Consider the following 16,726-nt stretch of genomic DNA (forward strand, 5'->3'; position numbering starts at 1 on the left):
CGAAACAAACAACTCTACTGGCCTAGATAGGCACCTCATCGATGTCATACACCATCTGTTCCGTAGCTGAACCCCATCGGTTCATGCCAAACGCCCAGAAGCCACGCATGTACATCCACAAGCTCATCTCCTTCATCCACAAACCCCACGGCCCCGTCTTTCTTCTGATCGTTCCATTCTGAACAGATCTGCTGGCCATCTCATTCACTCTGGGTCTCCGAATCTCACTGAATTTCCAGAGAGTGTCTGGTAGCGACTGAGGCTGGTTTTCGAGCAGTCGACCAAGAAGAAAGACATCTTCAAGTGCCATAGACACACCCTGGCCAGCATGAGGAGGCATGGCGTGTGCGGCATCTCCAAGGAGTAGACAGCGCCCCTTGTTCCATGGCCTGTCAAGAGGTAGCTTGTAGGTGGGATAGAACTTGACGACGGATGTGTTGTCGACAAGCTGCCTCATGACATCTCCCCATTCTCCGCCTGCGTTCTTCAAGGTGTCGAGAAGGGATGATTTGAAGCCATCCACCTCTTCTTTTCGTCGGACTTCCCATCCGTCTCTCGCATCGCCCGAGTCAGGCAGGGGAACCTCCTTGGAAAAAGCCCAGAAAAACTCGTCATCCGAGGCTGTGCACGTCATGGCAAGCAGCATACCCTCTTCAGTGAAAGTAATGTTCATCCCTCTAATTGATCTTGCCCCCTCGGAGAGGTTAGACGCTGGCACAAGGGCTCCTAGAGCCGCCATCCCAGTGTACTCGGGTGCTTGTTCCGGATCCACGTGGAGTTTTCGTACAGCGGAATGAATACCATCACACCCAAGTAGTAGGTCCCCAGTATCAACAGTTCCGTCTGAGAAAGTAACTTCAACGCCATATGATGTATCCTTGATGGAGGTGATTCGTTTGTCGTAATGGATGGGAATCTTGGCCTTGTCGACAGCGTCAGTCATGACCTTCTGCAGATCCGTCCGCTTGATGCGCAGATAGCCAAATCCAGTAAGTTCTCGAGCAGGTCCGATTAAATCTTGCTGCCCAAGTAAACTGCCACTGATGGAGTGCATTGAGAGGTTGGAGTGGCTGCTGCCATATTTGTGGAGTTCATCGGATACACCCAAACGGTCCAGTAGGCGGAGGCCGTTGGGTGGGATTCCAATGGCGCCACCTAGAGTCGTCGGCTCTGGTCGAATCTCGTAGACGGTACAGAGGATGTTTGTCTTTTGATGTAGGCGAAGAGCGGTTGCCAGACCAGCAGGTCCAGCTCCGATGATGATGGCCTGGGACATGTTAGTAGCGGTGATGAAAGGAGAGGGTGCGGCATACCTTTGTTTTTTGCAACATGGCCTAAACTTTGGTGCTAGTAAGAGGAACTTGATGTCTACTTGATTGTTGATTTGAAGTGGCATCAGCAGGAAGCAAAATGAATTATATGTTGGACACCGGAGAAGGGCCCGCGGACGTCCGCGGGCACATACTTCCCAATTAGGTAGTCGGCCCCGAGGTTCAAACTCCGGACTCCGAACACTCCGGGCCTTTCATCAGCGGCCCCAGCGGCTCGATGCACTCGCATAATGCATCGGGGGGCACTCGAAAAAAACACTCCCGTATCCGGCTTACGCGGTACCGAGCTTATGCGGGTAATTCGGCGCCGGATAACAAAAGGCGGCCGCGCCGGGTAAGAGCACAAGACCAGATATATCATATCAGACACAACCTTGGGTAGTGAAAGAGGCAGTATGTTCATTCTAAACAAGCATTATCATTCATCACCCATGGTCCAACATGTTGGCATTCATTGTACATTGGTAGTAATCCTACTGCTATCTTACTACAATTCATTATCCAAGTCCATGTCTAAATCGTTCAGAAGAGATGTCCATTCAAAGTCCTGCAAATCAGGCACCGCAGCTAGGAAGTCCGACCAAAGTTGGTGCAACTGCTCTTCTCCAGGTGACTCGGCATGGCCCGTTGCTGCATTTCCAAACGGATAAACAGGAGCAACCCCCGGTTCCACGTTTCGTGACTCAGGTATCATCGACGACGAAGGGGTTTCTACTGCCAAGCTTTCGGTTTGTCGTTGTTGAGGCTGGAGAGTGGCCATGATCAACTGCATCTTCTTCTTGATCCCTTTTATCAGTCCATGTGTGTCCTTCTCAGACCCTTCCAATGTCTTGTATATCGCCAAGATCTTTTCCTTCCGGGCTTGGGCATCTGGGGCGTCTGGGTTGAATGATAGATCTGTCCCCAGAGTGACAGCAGCCATGGTGACGTGTTGCAGAACAACCCAGAACCTCTCGGCCCTGAAGCCACCCGCAGCGGTTGGACCATCCATCATGCGTCGAAGTTCCAACACTTGATGGGCTGAGTGCACACTTGCGGAGCGTGAGTAGGCATACTTGGGGTTCCACCAGCCTTCAAGGTGGTAGGACCGGTGAAGTCGGCAAATACGAGCATGCAGGCCGAAATGAAGAACGATTCTTTGCCAGGTGATATAAGGGCGCTCTCTGCAGATGTCCTGGCTCTGTCGAATGCTTTCAGGGTCTAGTCGAAAGAAGATGGGGAGGTTTGTGAGTAAATCATTGAGCTTTTTATCCAACCCCAGAATCACTTCATAGTCGGCCTCTAAGAATTCGTCCATCATGGGTGGTATGGTGTCGACAATCTCTCGGCAGAGGTCGGCTAGTTTAATGCGGTGAAGAAAGCAGGTCATTCCTGTTGGCGTCGACAAAGGAAAGTTGGGGATTGGATCAAACGGCTTCATCATTTCGTCATCGACATTGCTCGGGTAATTGACTCGCATTTGCCTTGGAATAAATGCGTAGACCCCTTCTTGAGAGCTTCCTGAGAAGGCACTCAACCTGGATAAACAATAGGTTAGTGTGGTGCTGGAAATAACGTTGGGATGGGTGATTACCAGTCCGAAGCAACCATACTCCACCATACTCGACGCTGAATTTCGACCTCTATCGCGTTGGCACCTTCAAGTATGCGCTCCCTAGTACTTGAAGGTGTGTCTAGACGATGCAGAAGCATGGATTTTGCCATCAGATGACAACGAAGACGAAGGGCCAGGGCTTTGGCAGGGAATGGTTCATCCGAGTTGATGACAATATGTGCAAGAGTTGCTGTTGCTGCTAGCGCTGTTGTCGATGGTGTCACAGGCTGATTTGTATCATCCAGTATCGTCGTGGCCAGGTGGGTGTACGTCTCAAAGGCATACTTGGCATTGTGCTTGGTTGCGTTCAACTCTTGGAGAAGCTGCTTGGTCCAGGATAGTGTTGCTCCGGCAAAGATGCTAAATAGCAAGAGCAAGTCTTCAATCTTGTGTTCCCCCTGGCCTCTAAGAATGATCCGATATGTTTTCTCTAATATATCCCGAGCGGAGGGGATGTGCAGAATGCACAAACTTGGTTGAAGCGTGGAGGCGAAATGGTCAAATAGTTTCCTTGCCTGGTTGACCGGAGGGAGCTGCGCCACCAGTTGTGCAATGTGTTCTGAGCGGGAAAAAGAGCCGGATGGCACGGTGTTGGCGTTGTGAGAACTTAATGGCGTACAATCTGACCATCAGACATCCAAATCAGTATAAAGTGTTGAATAGTCGTGGAGTAGAAGCTCATACTTGGCATGGTGTGGCTCGCAGAATCGCCCCCATGCATATTTCCTGGCGTGGGGAAAACAGCTTCTTCTAATCTCTGTAATCGGCCAAGAACATCCGAATAGTCGCTACATAGCCTGTAAATAACCTGTGTGTAAGGACTGGGGAGAATACTCACAAGGCCGAGTGCCCCGAGGGTGCCATGGAAAGGCTGCTAGATGGGGTCGAGTCGGCGGGCGTAGGGCCAGCACCAACTTGTGCCGGGGCGTTCTCCACTGGCCTCTGGACGAATTGATGCCTTTCTTCATACACACAGGGAATATCCCTCTGTGAGCAGCTCGAGCAGGGCTTGTTCCGGTCACAACGCCGCTTCTTTTCCCTACAGGGGCGACATGAGAGAGCAGGTCTGGCTGGTCGGTGTATGATCATTACCGGATCACCCGCATTAGTGCGCTTCATGGCTTAGAATCGGTGTCTTGGGGGGCTTTTGAGTCCGGTTCAAATTGATGGGAACGGTGAGGAATGCAGAAGACATTGATGTGGAAGAGGGAGAAGCCGCGGGAGTCCGCGGACTTGCTTGCCATTAATAGTTAGTAGACCACGGAGTTAGCTCGTCGTTACTAACTGTGGTAGATTAGGAAGTGAGCTGCACCGTTACCCATAAAACGCTTGGACGTTTTGAATTGTCAAGCGTCAGTGTGCGAGTCACGTTACGTTATTTGCACTGTCAGCGGCGCACGTATTGCCTTGGTCCTGCCATCCAACGACCAGCTGAACTCTCTTGAAGTATTCTCGTCATTGCCCTCTTCTATTTCACCCATAAACTGCTTTCTTGAGAGCCAGGCCTTACTCGAATATTCGAATACACCGTCGCACCAGGTCCATACATGCTCGTGCACTGTGCCAACACAGACCAGGGATGAGCCAACATCAGCAGCCCAACAGCCAACAGGACAGCTTTATATGAAACCCCCGTGGCGCAGCTAATCTGCCTAAATAAATCCAGCCATGCTGGCCACTGTCATTATATACCTTTCGAAGCTCATGTCAACCATTTTTGCGACCCCCGAGCCTTGTCTCTGCCCCTTTTGAACGACAATCACCTGTAGCGCAATCGATCATGGATCCGACGCAAAATCTCCCCGCTCATATCAGGAGCCTGTGGGAGAATGCTCTCACTCAGATTGGAGATGAGCAGTTGAAGGCCGTGCTGAAAACAACCGCGAGAACGCAAAAGAGAGATATCCTGGTATGTGCTTCCTTGAGATGCTATGCTCTGTTGGCTGGAAAGGCTAACGGCTTATCCTTATCAAGTCAGCTGTGATGCAAACCGCCCGTGAATCGGAACAAATTTGCGTCCAAAAAAGGTCGAGATTCAGAGATTTTTATGGAAATAAGATCATTACTTGCGACCTATTCCAGAAGATAGCTTGCTCTATTAAACAGTTCCAGCAAGAAAGCCAAAATGAGGGGCTGTCTGATCCCATCTATGCTTTCTTTCCCTGGACAGCTATTCGATACCTCCTTCGGAAGCTGATCGAGGATGCTCAAGAATATGGCCTTGTGATCAGCGAGTTGGTAAGATATACTTCAGGCCCCTCAGACCAAAACTTCGACTGACTGCGATAGGAACAAATTGCCCGCGTAATAATCAAATGCGCCCAAGTCGAACGCCAGAGCCTTCATCAACAAAGCCCTTCTGTGAGAGACGACTTGGTGATGGCATTGACACGCCTGTATACCGAAATTCTCGAGCATCTTGGGAGAATGATCCGCTACTACAAAGCAAACACTCTTGGTAGGTTGGACATGTGCTCCCATGACACTTTTAGTCTGTCGTTTTTAATGCTAACCCCAGCACAACAGACACCATTGAGGAACGTGATTTTCGCCCTGGGAAGGACTCAGCTGGCATAGAGAAAATCATGAGGCAAGCAAGAGACATACCAAATCTTGCTCAACTTGACGAGGCTCAAGCATCACGATTCCTAGAACCAACTTTCGTTCGATCTTCCCCCTTGTCTCTGGTATACTGGAAGACTTTGGCTGCGGATAGCCAGGAGAGATTGAACTCGTGGCTTGCCCCTCTACCACTCCGCCAGCCTGTCAGAGATTCATCAGCATTCAACCTGGTGCTGGACGACCCACAGTTCCGGTCCTGGCACCTCTCAAGCTCATCTTGTCTGCTATTCATTCATGCCCCTCCTGGTTGGTGCTCTGCAGCGGTCGACGAGTTGTGGGACGCTGCCCAAGAGACCGTATCTCCTGCCCCGTTTGCCCACATCTGCTGCGCCAAGATGCCATATGGAAATGAGGTTTCCTTGTCAGACGCCATTATGCGTACCATCTTGTCGCAATTATTCACTCACAAGAACGACGAAACAAAGATCCGCGAACTTCTATGGGCCGACTTTGAACGCCGATCGGCTCTAGCAAGAGTGAGAGGGCAACATGTCGCCAGGCTGAACAGCCACGAGTGTGTGCAACTCATTCTTGAACTAGCAGAGCAAGATCCCTTGACGGTTGTCATTACCGCCATTGACAAGGTCAAGGAGGTTGATCGTCGCAATCTGATGGAAGCCCTGAAGGAAATTGCTGTCAATACGGGCAACGTGGCAAAGATACTCGTATCTTGCAGTGACGGCATCAGCGTCTTCTCCACGCTGGCTCAAGACCACCTTGAGTCTCAAGGCTTTCTTCCAACTCAAGCTGAAGGTGATGTCTCTTTCAATGCGATCTGTTTTACAGGCTGTATAGAGAGAAAGATCGAAGCCGGAACATCCTCACCAGAAGGAAGCACCTTTGGTATTGAATCTCGAGTCGAAACGGCCAGTGGCCCGCAACAGATTCCTATTCATCTTGCTCAGAGCGAAGCATCATTCAAGACCTTCGCAGATTACGAACTGGCCATCGTGGAGGCGACAGAAGCAGGCTCTGTGACCGGCCTTGGACGACTTGAGCATTCCAACTTCTATCATCGGCTATTGTCCGAGGAAAACAAGGAGAAAGTGACTTCAATGACTCGAAAGGCCATACAAGGTGGCCACATTGGAGTTCTCGCCTGGTATCTGAAGACATCGTCCCTCATTTATCATCCGCTTCCGGTAGATGCAGTAGCCGTGGCTGTTCTGTATAGTGACCTAGCGACGATTAGGTATCTCCTAGACAATGGCATGAGTATCGAAACCGAAGGTCAATTCGGTTCACCATTGGTTACGGCAAGCTTACTCAATCGTCAAGCCGTCGTCTTGGTACTTATTCAACTCGGGGCAGACGTCAATGCAAAGGGAAATTTTGGGAGTGCCTTGGACATTGCGGCAATGAAAGGACACGCAAGCATTGTCAAAATGCTCCTTGAGTCAGGAGCGAGCGTTTTTCGACGACGAGGAGGAGTGCATAGATCCGTTTTGCAGGCTGCTGCATTCAATGGTCACTTGGACACAGTAGAGCTACTACTTTACGCAGGGGCAGACGATTCTATTGGAGGCTACACAAAGGACGCGCTTCATGCCGCAATAGAGGGAGGCCACGCTGATATTGTGTTGCTCTTGCTCGCAAGAGGTTTCCCGTCTCGGCCACGCGATAGGCTGTATGGGAAAGAGAAATGGCCGGCCCGTTCCAGCGAGTCCAGAGACCTTCTACGTGAAGCATCTCCGGAGAGGGTTGCTCGAGAAGACGGCGAATATGACGAGAGCGAGGGCAAGGAGGATGGTTTGGAGGCGGCAATCCCTCTCACAAACCTCGAGGCCATCTTTGAGGCCGATCAGCATCTCTGGACTCGGAAACAGAGTTCCATGAAGGATCAGGAGAGGTATTCCTTCAAGTACATCAACGCTCTTGATTCAGCTGTCCGGGCAGGGCATGATAGTGTGGTTGATCTGATCCTCAGCCTGGCAGATGCTCTAGATCTTGGCAACAACGCAGTCGAAAAAGCTACTGTAGTCGCAGTGGAACAAGGCCATTTCTCGATTCTCGATCTTCTTCTGAAGCATCTAGCTACCAGGATACCCATTACTGAATGCCTCGAGTCTCTTTTTGGCGCTGCGCGTCAATCAAAGACTCGGAATTGTTCAGTGGCGGAGCAAGTCTTTGCCATTGTAGGCCAGTACTGCGCCCCTGTCGAACTGGACAAGTTCAAGGCGGAGACGCTCACGATGGCTCAAAGATACGAGGCAAGCGATGATTTGCCCCCCGGGTCGGTGGCTCAAGATCTGAGGTCCGCCTGTACCCATGGGAAGCTTGATGAACTGTTGACCATCATCGACTCAAGACATATTTGTCAACTCAAGCCAGAACAATTGACAGAAGCACTCAACCGGTGTGCCACGTATGGCCATTATTCACCTTTCAAATCCCTTTTTGAGTTTCTCCTTGACTCTGACTACATCCACGACATGTCCAAAGTCTCAGACAGTTGCCTGGTCGGAGCAGCGGCAAATGGCCACCTCGATATCGTCAAGTTGCTCATCTCGTTGCGAGAGATAGCACCATTTAGCACCATGGTTATTGGTGGCGCGTTAGTCAATGCCTGCGAAAGAGGACATGCCTGTGTTGCTCAATACTTAATCCAAGACGTGTCGGCAAATGTCAACGAGCCTGCTCTCGATTCTCTGCTAGGTCTGTTGTCAGAGTTTCCGTTCAAAGTGGATATCTGGCGCCCTTCTCGATCAAGTCCCAAGAATACCGGATCTTCTCTCCCTATCATATCGCCTCTGCAAGCCGCTCTTCGAGGCTTCACACAAGCAGACTGCGGTTATACGAGGAATGGCTGCATGCAGCGTAACATCAACCCTCAGTCCGACCCTGATCAGACTGTCAAAGTGCTGCTGGACTTGGAGGCCGACCCAAATGAGCTTGGGGATCAACAGATGTATCCTATCCAAGCCGCCGCAGAGTTTTGTCCTCCTTCAGTGGTGAAACAGTTAATCGAAGCTGGTGCCGATGCCAACCTGACTGTGTGGGAAGACTCGACCATCTTCAAGGCAGCAGGTCGAGAGGTGTCAAGTGGGGAGGCACTGAAAGTGCTCTTGGATTCTGGAGCCAAACTTCCTGACGAAGAAACCACCATTCAAAAGCTATTTGGGAAGCCATTGTACTACTTTGATCCCTATCCTCAAGAGGATGGATGTTCTTCTCCCCAAGAGGAGGGATGTTTTTATCGTAGCCGCGGCTTTCAAGTCAATCAGCCCTTGGAAGAGGTGTTCAAGCAAGGACCTGGAGCAGCCCTTTCTACCTTGATGGCGCTCTATCCCCAGTGGGCAGCTTCTGACGAGAGATGCGGGCATGTCCTGCAAATGGCAGCCTTTCTAAATCACCACGACTTGGTCGCCACGCTGCTGTCACGAGGCGTCGATGTCAATGCTGCAGGACACTACTACGGAACAGCTCTACAGGCTGCAGCACGTTGTGGACATAATGATATGGTCCTTCGGCTGCTTAGTGCAGGTGCTCAAGTCAACATCCTCCAAGGGCAGTGGGAGACGGCGCTGCGTGCCGCGATTGTCGGCGGTCACGAGGAGGTCGTTCGCACGCTTCTTCGCAACGGCGCAGACTTCAAGCTGGGATCGACATTCGAAACCGAGAACCATGGAGATATAAAATCTTCCTGCTTGCAACTGGCCGTCAGGACAAACAAAGTTGGCATAGTCAATGCCCTTCTCGAGGCTGGAGCTGTTCCATCCGACGACGAGTCAGACCGTATAGGTGAGGACGTTGATCAGCCTCCGCTCATCATTACTGTTCTGCGAGGGAACCTAGAGATGGCAAGAACTCTGATCGACTCTGGTGCTGATGTCAACGCGGAGGGCAGAAAGAGAGACAACTGCAGCAGTCTCCATGACGAGCACGCGTGTCCGCTCTGTGCAGCGATCTCCAGGAAACGACTGGACATTGCCAGGCTTCTTCTGGAACGTGGCGCCGACGTGAACCATACAAGCAAAGGTTGCAGAAGGCCACTTTCTCTCGCAGTCGACGTAGAGGATCAATATCTGGTGCGTCTCTTGCTCAAACACGGGGCCAAAGTCGGCACAGTCCTCACAGAGGCAGCTGAGCATAACCACCTGGGAATAGTTCAAGACCTGCTAGCAGCCAGGGCAAGAGTCGACATCGTACAAGGGCCCTGGGAGAATCCTGTGATAGTGGCTCTCAAGAAACCCTATGGTAGGGAGGTGAAGGACATCCGGATCATCGAGGCCCTTCTGGAGGTTTTGATGGAGGCTCCGGATCCTGAACCCATCATCGAGAAAGCTCTCTCCGAGGCTATCAAGGAAGACAACAGCAGAAGCGTGGGCATTATACTTGACCATTTCCCTACTTCCGCCTTGAGATTACGTCAAGCCTGCTCTGCGGGGGCTGATCAAGCTGTGAAGCGGATATTGCAGCAAGGCGTGGACTCCAACGAGGCTGACGACAAAGGGGACTATCCCATCCACCTTGCAGCTGCGCATCTACAATCATCTGTGATCAATACCTTGATCCAACATGGAGCTGACTTGAACGCAACCACTCGCGAGGGCAAAACACCACTCCAAGCAGCCTTGGAGGCCTGTGCAACACCACGACTCGACCTCTCAAATTCAGGGCCAGCATGGCACAAACCAAGGAGTGCGACAGCACGGAAGCGCCGGCGATTGTCCGTGTGGCCTAAAGACATCGGCAGCAATCCTCCTACCATCGCGTTTCCCAGGTTCCATCGATGTGAGCTGATTGCGGCAACGCTACTAGACAACGGTGCAAGCCCTGTTTCCGTGACGAAGAGTGCAGCAGGGTCGCCTCTTCATGTGGCTTGTCTGATTGGAAGCAAACAGACAGTTGTCAGGCTTCTTGAAAATGGTGCAGACGTCAATGAGGTCGGTGGTCCTTTCGAGCACGTCCTATTCATTGCCATCGGAACCAGCCGACCAGACCTTGTTGCGCTTTTGCTCCAGCACGGGGCTGACCCCAACTACCGTCGTGAGAACTACGACACCCCGCTCCATCTTGCCGGCAAGATGAATTCAACATTATCGGTCAAGCATTTACTCGAGCATGGAGCAGATGCGGCCAAGCGTGATGCCGATGGCAATCTCTCGCTAGAAGTTGTCCTCAAGAGCGAAGAAACAGAACGGAGAAACTCAGGCCACGTTTGGAACGAGGATACTGTTCAGTCTCTGCTCAAGTCAGCAGGAGGCGATACTCAAGAGACTGGCTTGTCCAAGCCCGCAAGATGATCGGCCAGGTGGGTACTGCCGATAGTCTCCAGATAATGCCAAGTCACGACCCAACTCTTCCTTGGTCGAGGCTCTGATGAGACATAACTGGAAGATAGTGTTTACAGAGAAGAGGTGGGATGCAGTTGACACGAGATACCACAATAAGGGTGACAGGTGGCTGCACAATATGAGGTAGAGCTTGCGAGAGAATCATGCAGAGGAGTAGAAGTAAATATATCTTGTATAATCTTCAATTGCTGTCCGAAACGCCCCGCTAAATCGCTGCCCTGTATAAGTTCTATTATGTCCCGAAACGCAACCCTTCCCTTCTTCCAACATGCCATCTATACTTGGATAGATATGGCCTGGCTCTCTCGTGGATAGCTCATCGTCGAAGCGCAAGACTCCCGTTCTATACCTCGTTTCTGTTGAGTGACTGTTTGCCTCCAGTATATCGCCAATGGGAATGGACGATCAGACTCGGTCCAAAAGCCCTCCCCATTAACTGCCCGACGACGATAGTTGCCCGATTTTGCTCCCTTTATCAAGGTCTCAACGTCTCTATGCTCGCTCGTCCTCTTATCCCACTTGAGTTTCAACGCGTTAAAGTCATCGCTAACGAGAATCGGAATCTTTGGTGATCCCGATGAAGATTGTGTTGATGTGTGCAATGATTGCGAGAATAGGAGTTTGTATGTTGCGATCGTCAAAAATGGGCTGTACACAAGGGTCTCCTCGTTGATCATTTGTCCTGCATCGCCCAAATCCGAAGAAGATGGTGTTCTAAGGACAGTAATGCCAAGACCATTCAGGAAAGCTTCGTCTATGGCTGTAAACGTGGGATCTTGGGCGTATAACGTGAGCGGACCCTTCTCGGCCATTGGTATCGTAAGGTGGGATGCGATAGCCATAAAGATAACGAGTTGCTTAATCCGACGTTGTTGGTCTTTCGAGTCCAGGAGGCTGCCAAGACCAAGAGAGACGAGTCTCGTGATCCGTGGGCGGTTCTTCACGTTGAGCATATCCTCAAAAGAGGCAGCAAGGGCAGACTGGTTGAAAAGATCCATGGCATCATCGTAAAGCCGAGAAAGCTGATCCAACTGCCTAGAGGACCCAGCATGTTTACGCGAAGACGATTTGAGGCTTTTCGTTTGATGAGATCGCGCGCCTAACAACGCCTGTCAGCAAGACCCTAGCACTCGCGCCTGGGCAGGCTCACCATTGCCCTCCAAGGGCTGAGGTTTAATTGTGTGTCGCATTTGGATTAGTGTCGATGTGACAAGGTCAGCACTTGAGCGATGTCTTATCGGTATGAATGAAGCTGAAGGCAGAGTGTATTGTTTACGATATGGAACTCTGAGATGGGATTTGGGAGTCAAGGCAACGGATTATCTTTATACAGCTATTCGATCAACACCACATTTATCATCCAACTCTTCAACACGAGCTTGTGTTGCGTTGCGTGCTCGGTCTTCGGTTTCTTCGGTGTTCCATGTCAGCGGTGCTTGATAAGCCGACAGGGATCGCGTCTGCCGGAAAAATGGCGAGCGCCGTTCGAATTGGGAATGTACATTTCTAAGCTAGATTACGCTGGCCTGATCTGACAAATCACCGATTGAGTCATCTCTCGACATGATAAGGGCGGCAGAACGTTAACAAGCCGAGCATTCTCATGAGATTTGAATCGAGATAAATATCTCGTCGAGTCAGACGCATGTGGGAGTCATCGGACTTTGTGTCATATTTCCGCTCAACGAACCTGGCAAGGTTCATTGGTCATGGTTAAACGTCTAGCCGCCCATACCAAAGTTCTTTACTCGCTAACAGCCCTGTCAGGCCCTTGTTTTGAAGCGTACAAACTAACGTTATTCTGGATGGAAGCATCCAAGACAGTGGACTGGGCGTCATCCAGACCTCCCAATTTCCAACCTCACGTCAGCCCTTGGCCTCTAGTCACAGCCCAAGAGAGTCAATTGCGTCAAGCTAGCCACCTACAATTCAGAGCAGGGCACCTCGGCTGGCAATCATTCGCACTGCAGCGCCAATCAAGAATGAGAATGTGCTCGAGGCCGGCCAAGCAAAGAGAGGGACCGTTTTGACATTGCCCCAATCGCTCCAGCCTGCCAATAAACACTGGTGGACCCGATGGCCAGGGTTCACGGTTATGGTACCCGATCTGACAAGGCATGGAATCACTGTAAGTTGGCAGCCAAGTCAGCTCTCAATGGAGAGCAATCGCGGGGATCTTTCACTGGCCAGTCTGTCGGGTATCTGCCAAACTCACATTCAGGTTCATGCCCAATGCCGCTCCATGGCAGCATACTCACTAGCAATTAAAGATATAGAACCCGTGCATCAACAGCAGTATTCCCAGACCGTACCTCTTATGTGCCCTCGATGCTGTTGTCACTGTGATGTTTGCAGTCAATGTGATCTCAAAACAGGCGCGTCGCGGGTCGGGTTACAGCATTTTAAATAAAACAACCAAAGGGTGATGTTCTATAATGTACCTAAGGAATGAAAATGATAAAACTTATATACAGTCTATAGATAACTGATATGAAACAAGAATATGTGCAGAATATGTGCAAGAAGGTAAATATGCCATGTGCTCGTTCCCTCATCCTACCCGTCATCCATCATCAGTCTAAACCATACCATGCATGCCCATCACCCAACCGAACCGTTTTCAAATGAAAGAAAAATACCGAAAAATTATGCAAGAATCTCCTCGAGGGAGCGCTTGGCGTTCCTCTTGATGCCGCACTTGTTCAGGCAAGCATCAATGCCGAGAGCAATGTTGGCGGGAATCATCTCGCGGAAGCTCTCAATGTCCTTTCCGTCGATAGTCTGGATTCCACCAAGAGTAGCCTGGACAACATCGCCGTTCAGGCTGAAGAAGTTCTGGGCAATCTGGTTCACACCGGGGTCGACGTCGTTGAAGCCGGCGACGAAGACGGCATCCTCGCAGTCGGGGTTGAACTCTTGGTGGATAGCTCCCTTGGGGAAGACGGACATCTGCCAGGTGTCCATAGTGTTCTGAATGGGTCGGGCACCGTTCTCAATGACAAAGTTGGTCACGAGACGTCCCTTGACAATGATGTTGAGCTCGGTGGCTCGGTTGTGGACGTGAGCAGTGTTCATGCCGCAAGGGCCGAGGAAAGCGACAGTCATGGAAGCACCGTTGCCGATGAGAGCAGGCATGGTGAGAGCAGTGGCAGAGGTGGAACGACCACCCTTTCCCTTGGACTCTCCAGCCCCAGTGGCGGCCTTGAAGTCAAAGACGTAGTCGCCAGGCTGGTCGAGGAGCTTGACGCGCTCGACCTGGGTGGGAGCGGTCAGGAGCTTGGCGATGAGGTCCCTGTCGCCAGAGCGGGTGTTGATGGGGACGATAGGAGGGAGAACGTTGTCGATGCTGTCGTTTCCTCGTTCGGCGACGGTTGCGGGGGCGGCGAGGACCGTGCCGGCGAGGAGGAGCATGCTCATGAACTGCATTTTGAGTGATTTGGGAGTGTTGATTAGAGTTTAGAAGTGATTAGAAGTTGTCGAGTGTGAGAAGTTTGTTGAGTTGATGCGGTTGATTAGTGTTGTTGATGGGGTAGAAGAGTGGTGGTGAGTGATGATGGTGTTTGTTAGTCCGTCTTGTTCTTCTTATAAGCACTTTGACCTCGGACTCTGACCTCGCTAGAAGCTGTGATATCCTTAGTCGGCCGCTCGCAAAAAAGGCTCTTGGGCCTCAACTGTCAGCGCTAACATCACAAGAATCTGACTGCATCGGTACTGCCAGTCCCGCACATGACACTGTTATTCCCAACTAACTCCCTGGTAGCACCCAGCAGGGCTGAGTTGAATCTCTGTGCGCTGGCAGCCGAGTTCCGGAATGGTAGCCAATGACAGTCAAGCTTGGCATAGCTGACCGTTTATTTCCAGTACCAAACGGCTTGCTCCGCCTCTTCGGGGGCTGGGGGGCCTGAAGGATCGGCTGGGGCTGATGACCGCGGAGACCATTTGCTGGTCGGCGATTGATCTGTTTCTGCGAGATTAGGGCTAGCCTTGTTTGGTTTTTACTACTAAGCATTAACCTGCAAAGGGAACGCCATGGACCCCAACTTGGTGATGCAGCTTACGGTCCAAGTTGAGGTCCCCGAAATTATCTGCTGACTCTGCAATGTTACAATGACAGCTCTAACCCGCATTTCATGTACATGATGATGGTCGGTGAAAAAAGAAAAAAAAGATCTTTTGTGATGGATTTGCGAGATTGTCGAGTGCATCTGGGGTATGACAGCTTCTTGATTCCAAAGTGGCTGGGATCCATCGTGCCTGACTTGAGCCAAGCCACGTAATCTTAATACCACCAAGTAACACTGACTAAAACACGTCTAAATTGCAGGGTTCATGGTAGAGGAGAGTGCTTTTAATAGATTTGCTGCCGCCCTAGCCACACTCTGCATTCTTGAGGAGTGGCTAGTGAGGGCTGCATGGAGCAGTCCTTGCTTGCGCTGGTATTGGTTGTTTCAAGGCACAAATTGACAGCAAAAATATTTTGGATTATGCTAAAGAAGTATCGCTTTAGTGGTATTAGTGGTGTTTTAGACTTTCTGTAGGCGGGTAGTGACACTTGTTGTGAGAGCTTTGTTTGTTGTTTCATAAGCGCTTGAAACAAAGCGTTTACATTCCCAGCTATGCTCCTACAATTCATGCTTAATGCCCTAACATTATAGCTCGCTTATCGAAATCATCAAAAATGTTTCCATCCATTACCCGAAAATATTTATCCCTTGCTCTCCCCCATTATCCGTTGAAAATACCGGCATCGCCGTTGCTGTAGGGTAGCATTCCCTTCAATGCCGACCGCCCGCTTACTACACCTCGTGAGGACTGTCCTGTCCGGGGTTCGCCTCCTCATAATGCAACCGCTTGACAAGCCGATAATACAGAGCAGCAAGGGTCGCACCGAGAGCCGGTCCTACCCAGTAAATCCAGTGATAGCCGGGGAAACTTGCGCCTGCGACTGCGCATCCAAAGCTGCGCACTGGGTTTGCAGAGCCACCCGTAACGGAAACGCCTATCAGAGAGTTTTAGTACTCGGGAATGTTGCCGGAAGAAGACTAGGGATTACTCACCGGGGATAAGGGCCACAAAGAGTGCCAGTCCGATGCCAACGGGTGCAAGGAACGTGTCGCGTGACTTTTCAGCCGCCAACATCAAAACAACAAATACAAGTTGTGCTGTGAAGAACATTTCGAGAAAGACACCGCGTGCGACAGAAGTGTTGGGTCCAAGAAGAGTGTTGGCCTGCTCAACCTGTCCCGGGAACATGGCATCAACAAGGCCACCAGCACAAATAGACCCAAGGACCTGTGCAGGGAAGAGGAAAGCTGCGCGCGTCCATGACAATTGGCCCCCAACACATAAACCCAAAGACACCTATATAAAGAATATGAGTTTGCGTATATACCAGATCGGGAAAGAGGCTGCCTACAGCTGGGTTGAACAAACCGCCACTGATGCGATAAAACGCCCATGCATTTACCAAAAGGGCAAACCCGTACGACACGGCGATCCAGATATCAGTACTGCTGGCCAATCCTCCATTAGGCGCCGTGTATGGCGCTTGGAGAACCGCCATGAGATTCCCTGCATAGCCAAAGTAGAGGAAGAAGAATGTCCCCACAAACTCGCCAGACGCTGCGACGAGGTGACGGCCGACTGGACTGAGTTGGTACCGTTGATGCGGGGGACCGTCTAAAACGCCGGCTTCGTCTGATGTTGCCATTGCTTTGGTGTGTCGAGCTGTACAAGCTGGATCCTTGCTGTCAGTGCCTAGTCGAACCTGAAAATCCGTTTCCAAAGAAAAAGATGGTGTTGCTGTGCGCATGAAAGAGAAAAGCAGGGAACTTCAATTTTTGGGATCAAGAAAACCTGGGGGAGCTATCAAGCTACCTAAA

At 50.9% G+C, this 16,726-nt stretch overlaps 6 protein-coding genes across 6 annotated transcripts; 1 reads left to right on the forward strand and 5 right to left on the reverse strand.

Moving 5' to 3' along the window:
- Positions 1-22: 22 nt before the first annotated feature.
- NCS57_01289200 (uncharacterized protein) lies at positions 23-1,331 on the reverse strand (the record flags this gene model as incomplete). The annotated part of the gene is made up of 2 exons (XM_053062550.1): positions 23-1,267; positions 1,314-1,331. The coding sequence occupies 2 exons, from the start codon at positions 1,329-1,331 to the stop codon at positions 23-25; spliced, it is 1,263 nt and encodes a 420-aa protein (XP_052907445.1).
- Positions 1,332-1,818: 487 nt separating this feature from the next.
- On the reverse strand, positions 1,819-4,044 carry NCS57_01289300 (uncharacterized protein; the record flags this gene model as incomplete). The annotated part of the gene is made up of 4 exons (XM_053062551.1): positions 1,819-2,848; positions 2,905-3,547; positions 3,610-3,713; positions 3,764-4,044. The coding sequence occupies 4 exons, from the start codon at positions 4,042-4,044 to the stop codon at positions 1,819-1,821; spliced, it is 2,058 nt and encodes a 685-aa protein (XP_052907446.1).
- A 661-nt stretch (positions 4,045-4,705) lies between these two features.
- NCS57_01289400 (uncharacterized protein) lies at positions 4,706-10,793 on the forward strand (the record flags this gene model as incomplete). Its single annotated transcript, XM_053062552.1, has 5 exons — positions 4,706-4,834; positions 5,032-5,163; positions 5,215-5,383; positions 5,452-6,777; positions 6,826-10,793. 5 exons carry the CDS (start codon positions 4,706-4,708, stop codon positions 10,791-10,793), a joined length of 5,724 nt encoding a protein of 1,907 aa, XP_052907447.1.
- A 326-nt stretch (positions 10,794-11,119) lies between these two features.
- Positions 11,120-12,139, reverse strand: NCS57_01289500 (SRR1 domain-containing protein; the record flags this gene model as incomplete). The annotated part of the gene is made up of 2 exons (XM_053062553.1): positions 11,995-12,139; positions 11,120-11,943 (listed from the first exon to the last, which is right to left on the reverse strand). The coding sequence occupies exons 1-2, from the start codon at positions 12,032-12,034 to the stop codon at positions 11,120-11,122; spliced, it is 864 nt and encodes a 287-aa protein (XP_052907448.1). The 5' UTR covers positions 12,035-12,139.
- A 1,351-nt stretch (positions 12,140-13,490) lies between these two features.
- On the reverse strand, positions 13,491-14,270 carry NCS57_01289600 (Cupin type-1 domain-containing protein; the record flags this gene model as incomplete). The annotated part of the gene is made up of 1 exon (XM_053062554.1): positions 13,491-14,270. One exon carries the CDS (start codon positions 14,268-14,270, stop codon positions 13,491-13,493), a length of 780 nt encoding a protein of 259 aa, XP_052907449.1.
- A 1,370-nt stretch (positions 14,271-15,640) lies between these two features.
- On the reverse strand, positions 15,641-16,656 carry NCS57_01289700 (uncharacterized protein; the record flags this gene model as incomplete). Its single annotated transcript, XM_053062555.1, has 3 exons — positions 15,641-15,843; positions 15,902-16,205; positions 16,261-16,656. 3 exons carry the CDS (start codon positions 16,654-16,656, stop codon positions 15,641-15,643), a joined length of 903 nt encoding a protein of 300 aa, XP_052907450.1.
- Positions 16,657-16,726: the final 70 nt, after the last annotated feature.

Source organism: Fusarium keratoplasticum, chromosome 11 (assembly GCF_025433545.1).
Source record: "Fusarium keratoplasticum isolate Fu6.1 chromosome 11, whole genome shotgun sequence".
Lineage (NCBI taxonomy): Eukaryota > Fungi > Ascomycota > Sordariomycetes > Hypocreales > Nectriaceae > Fusarium > Fusarium keratoplasticum.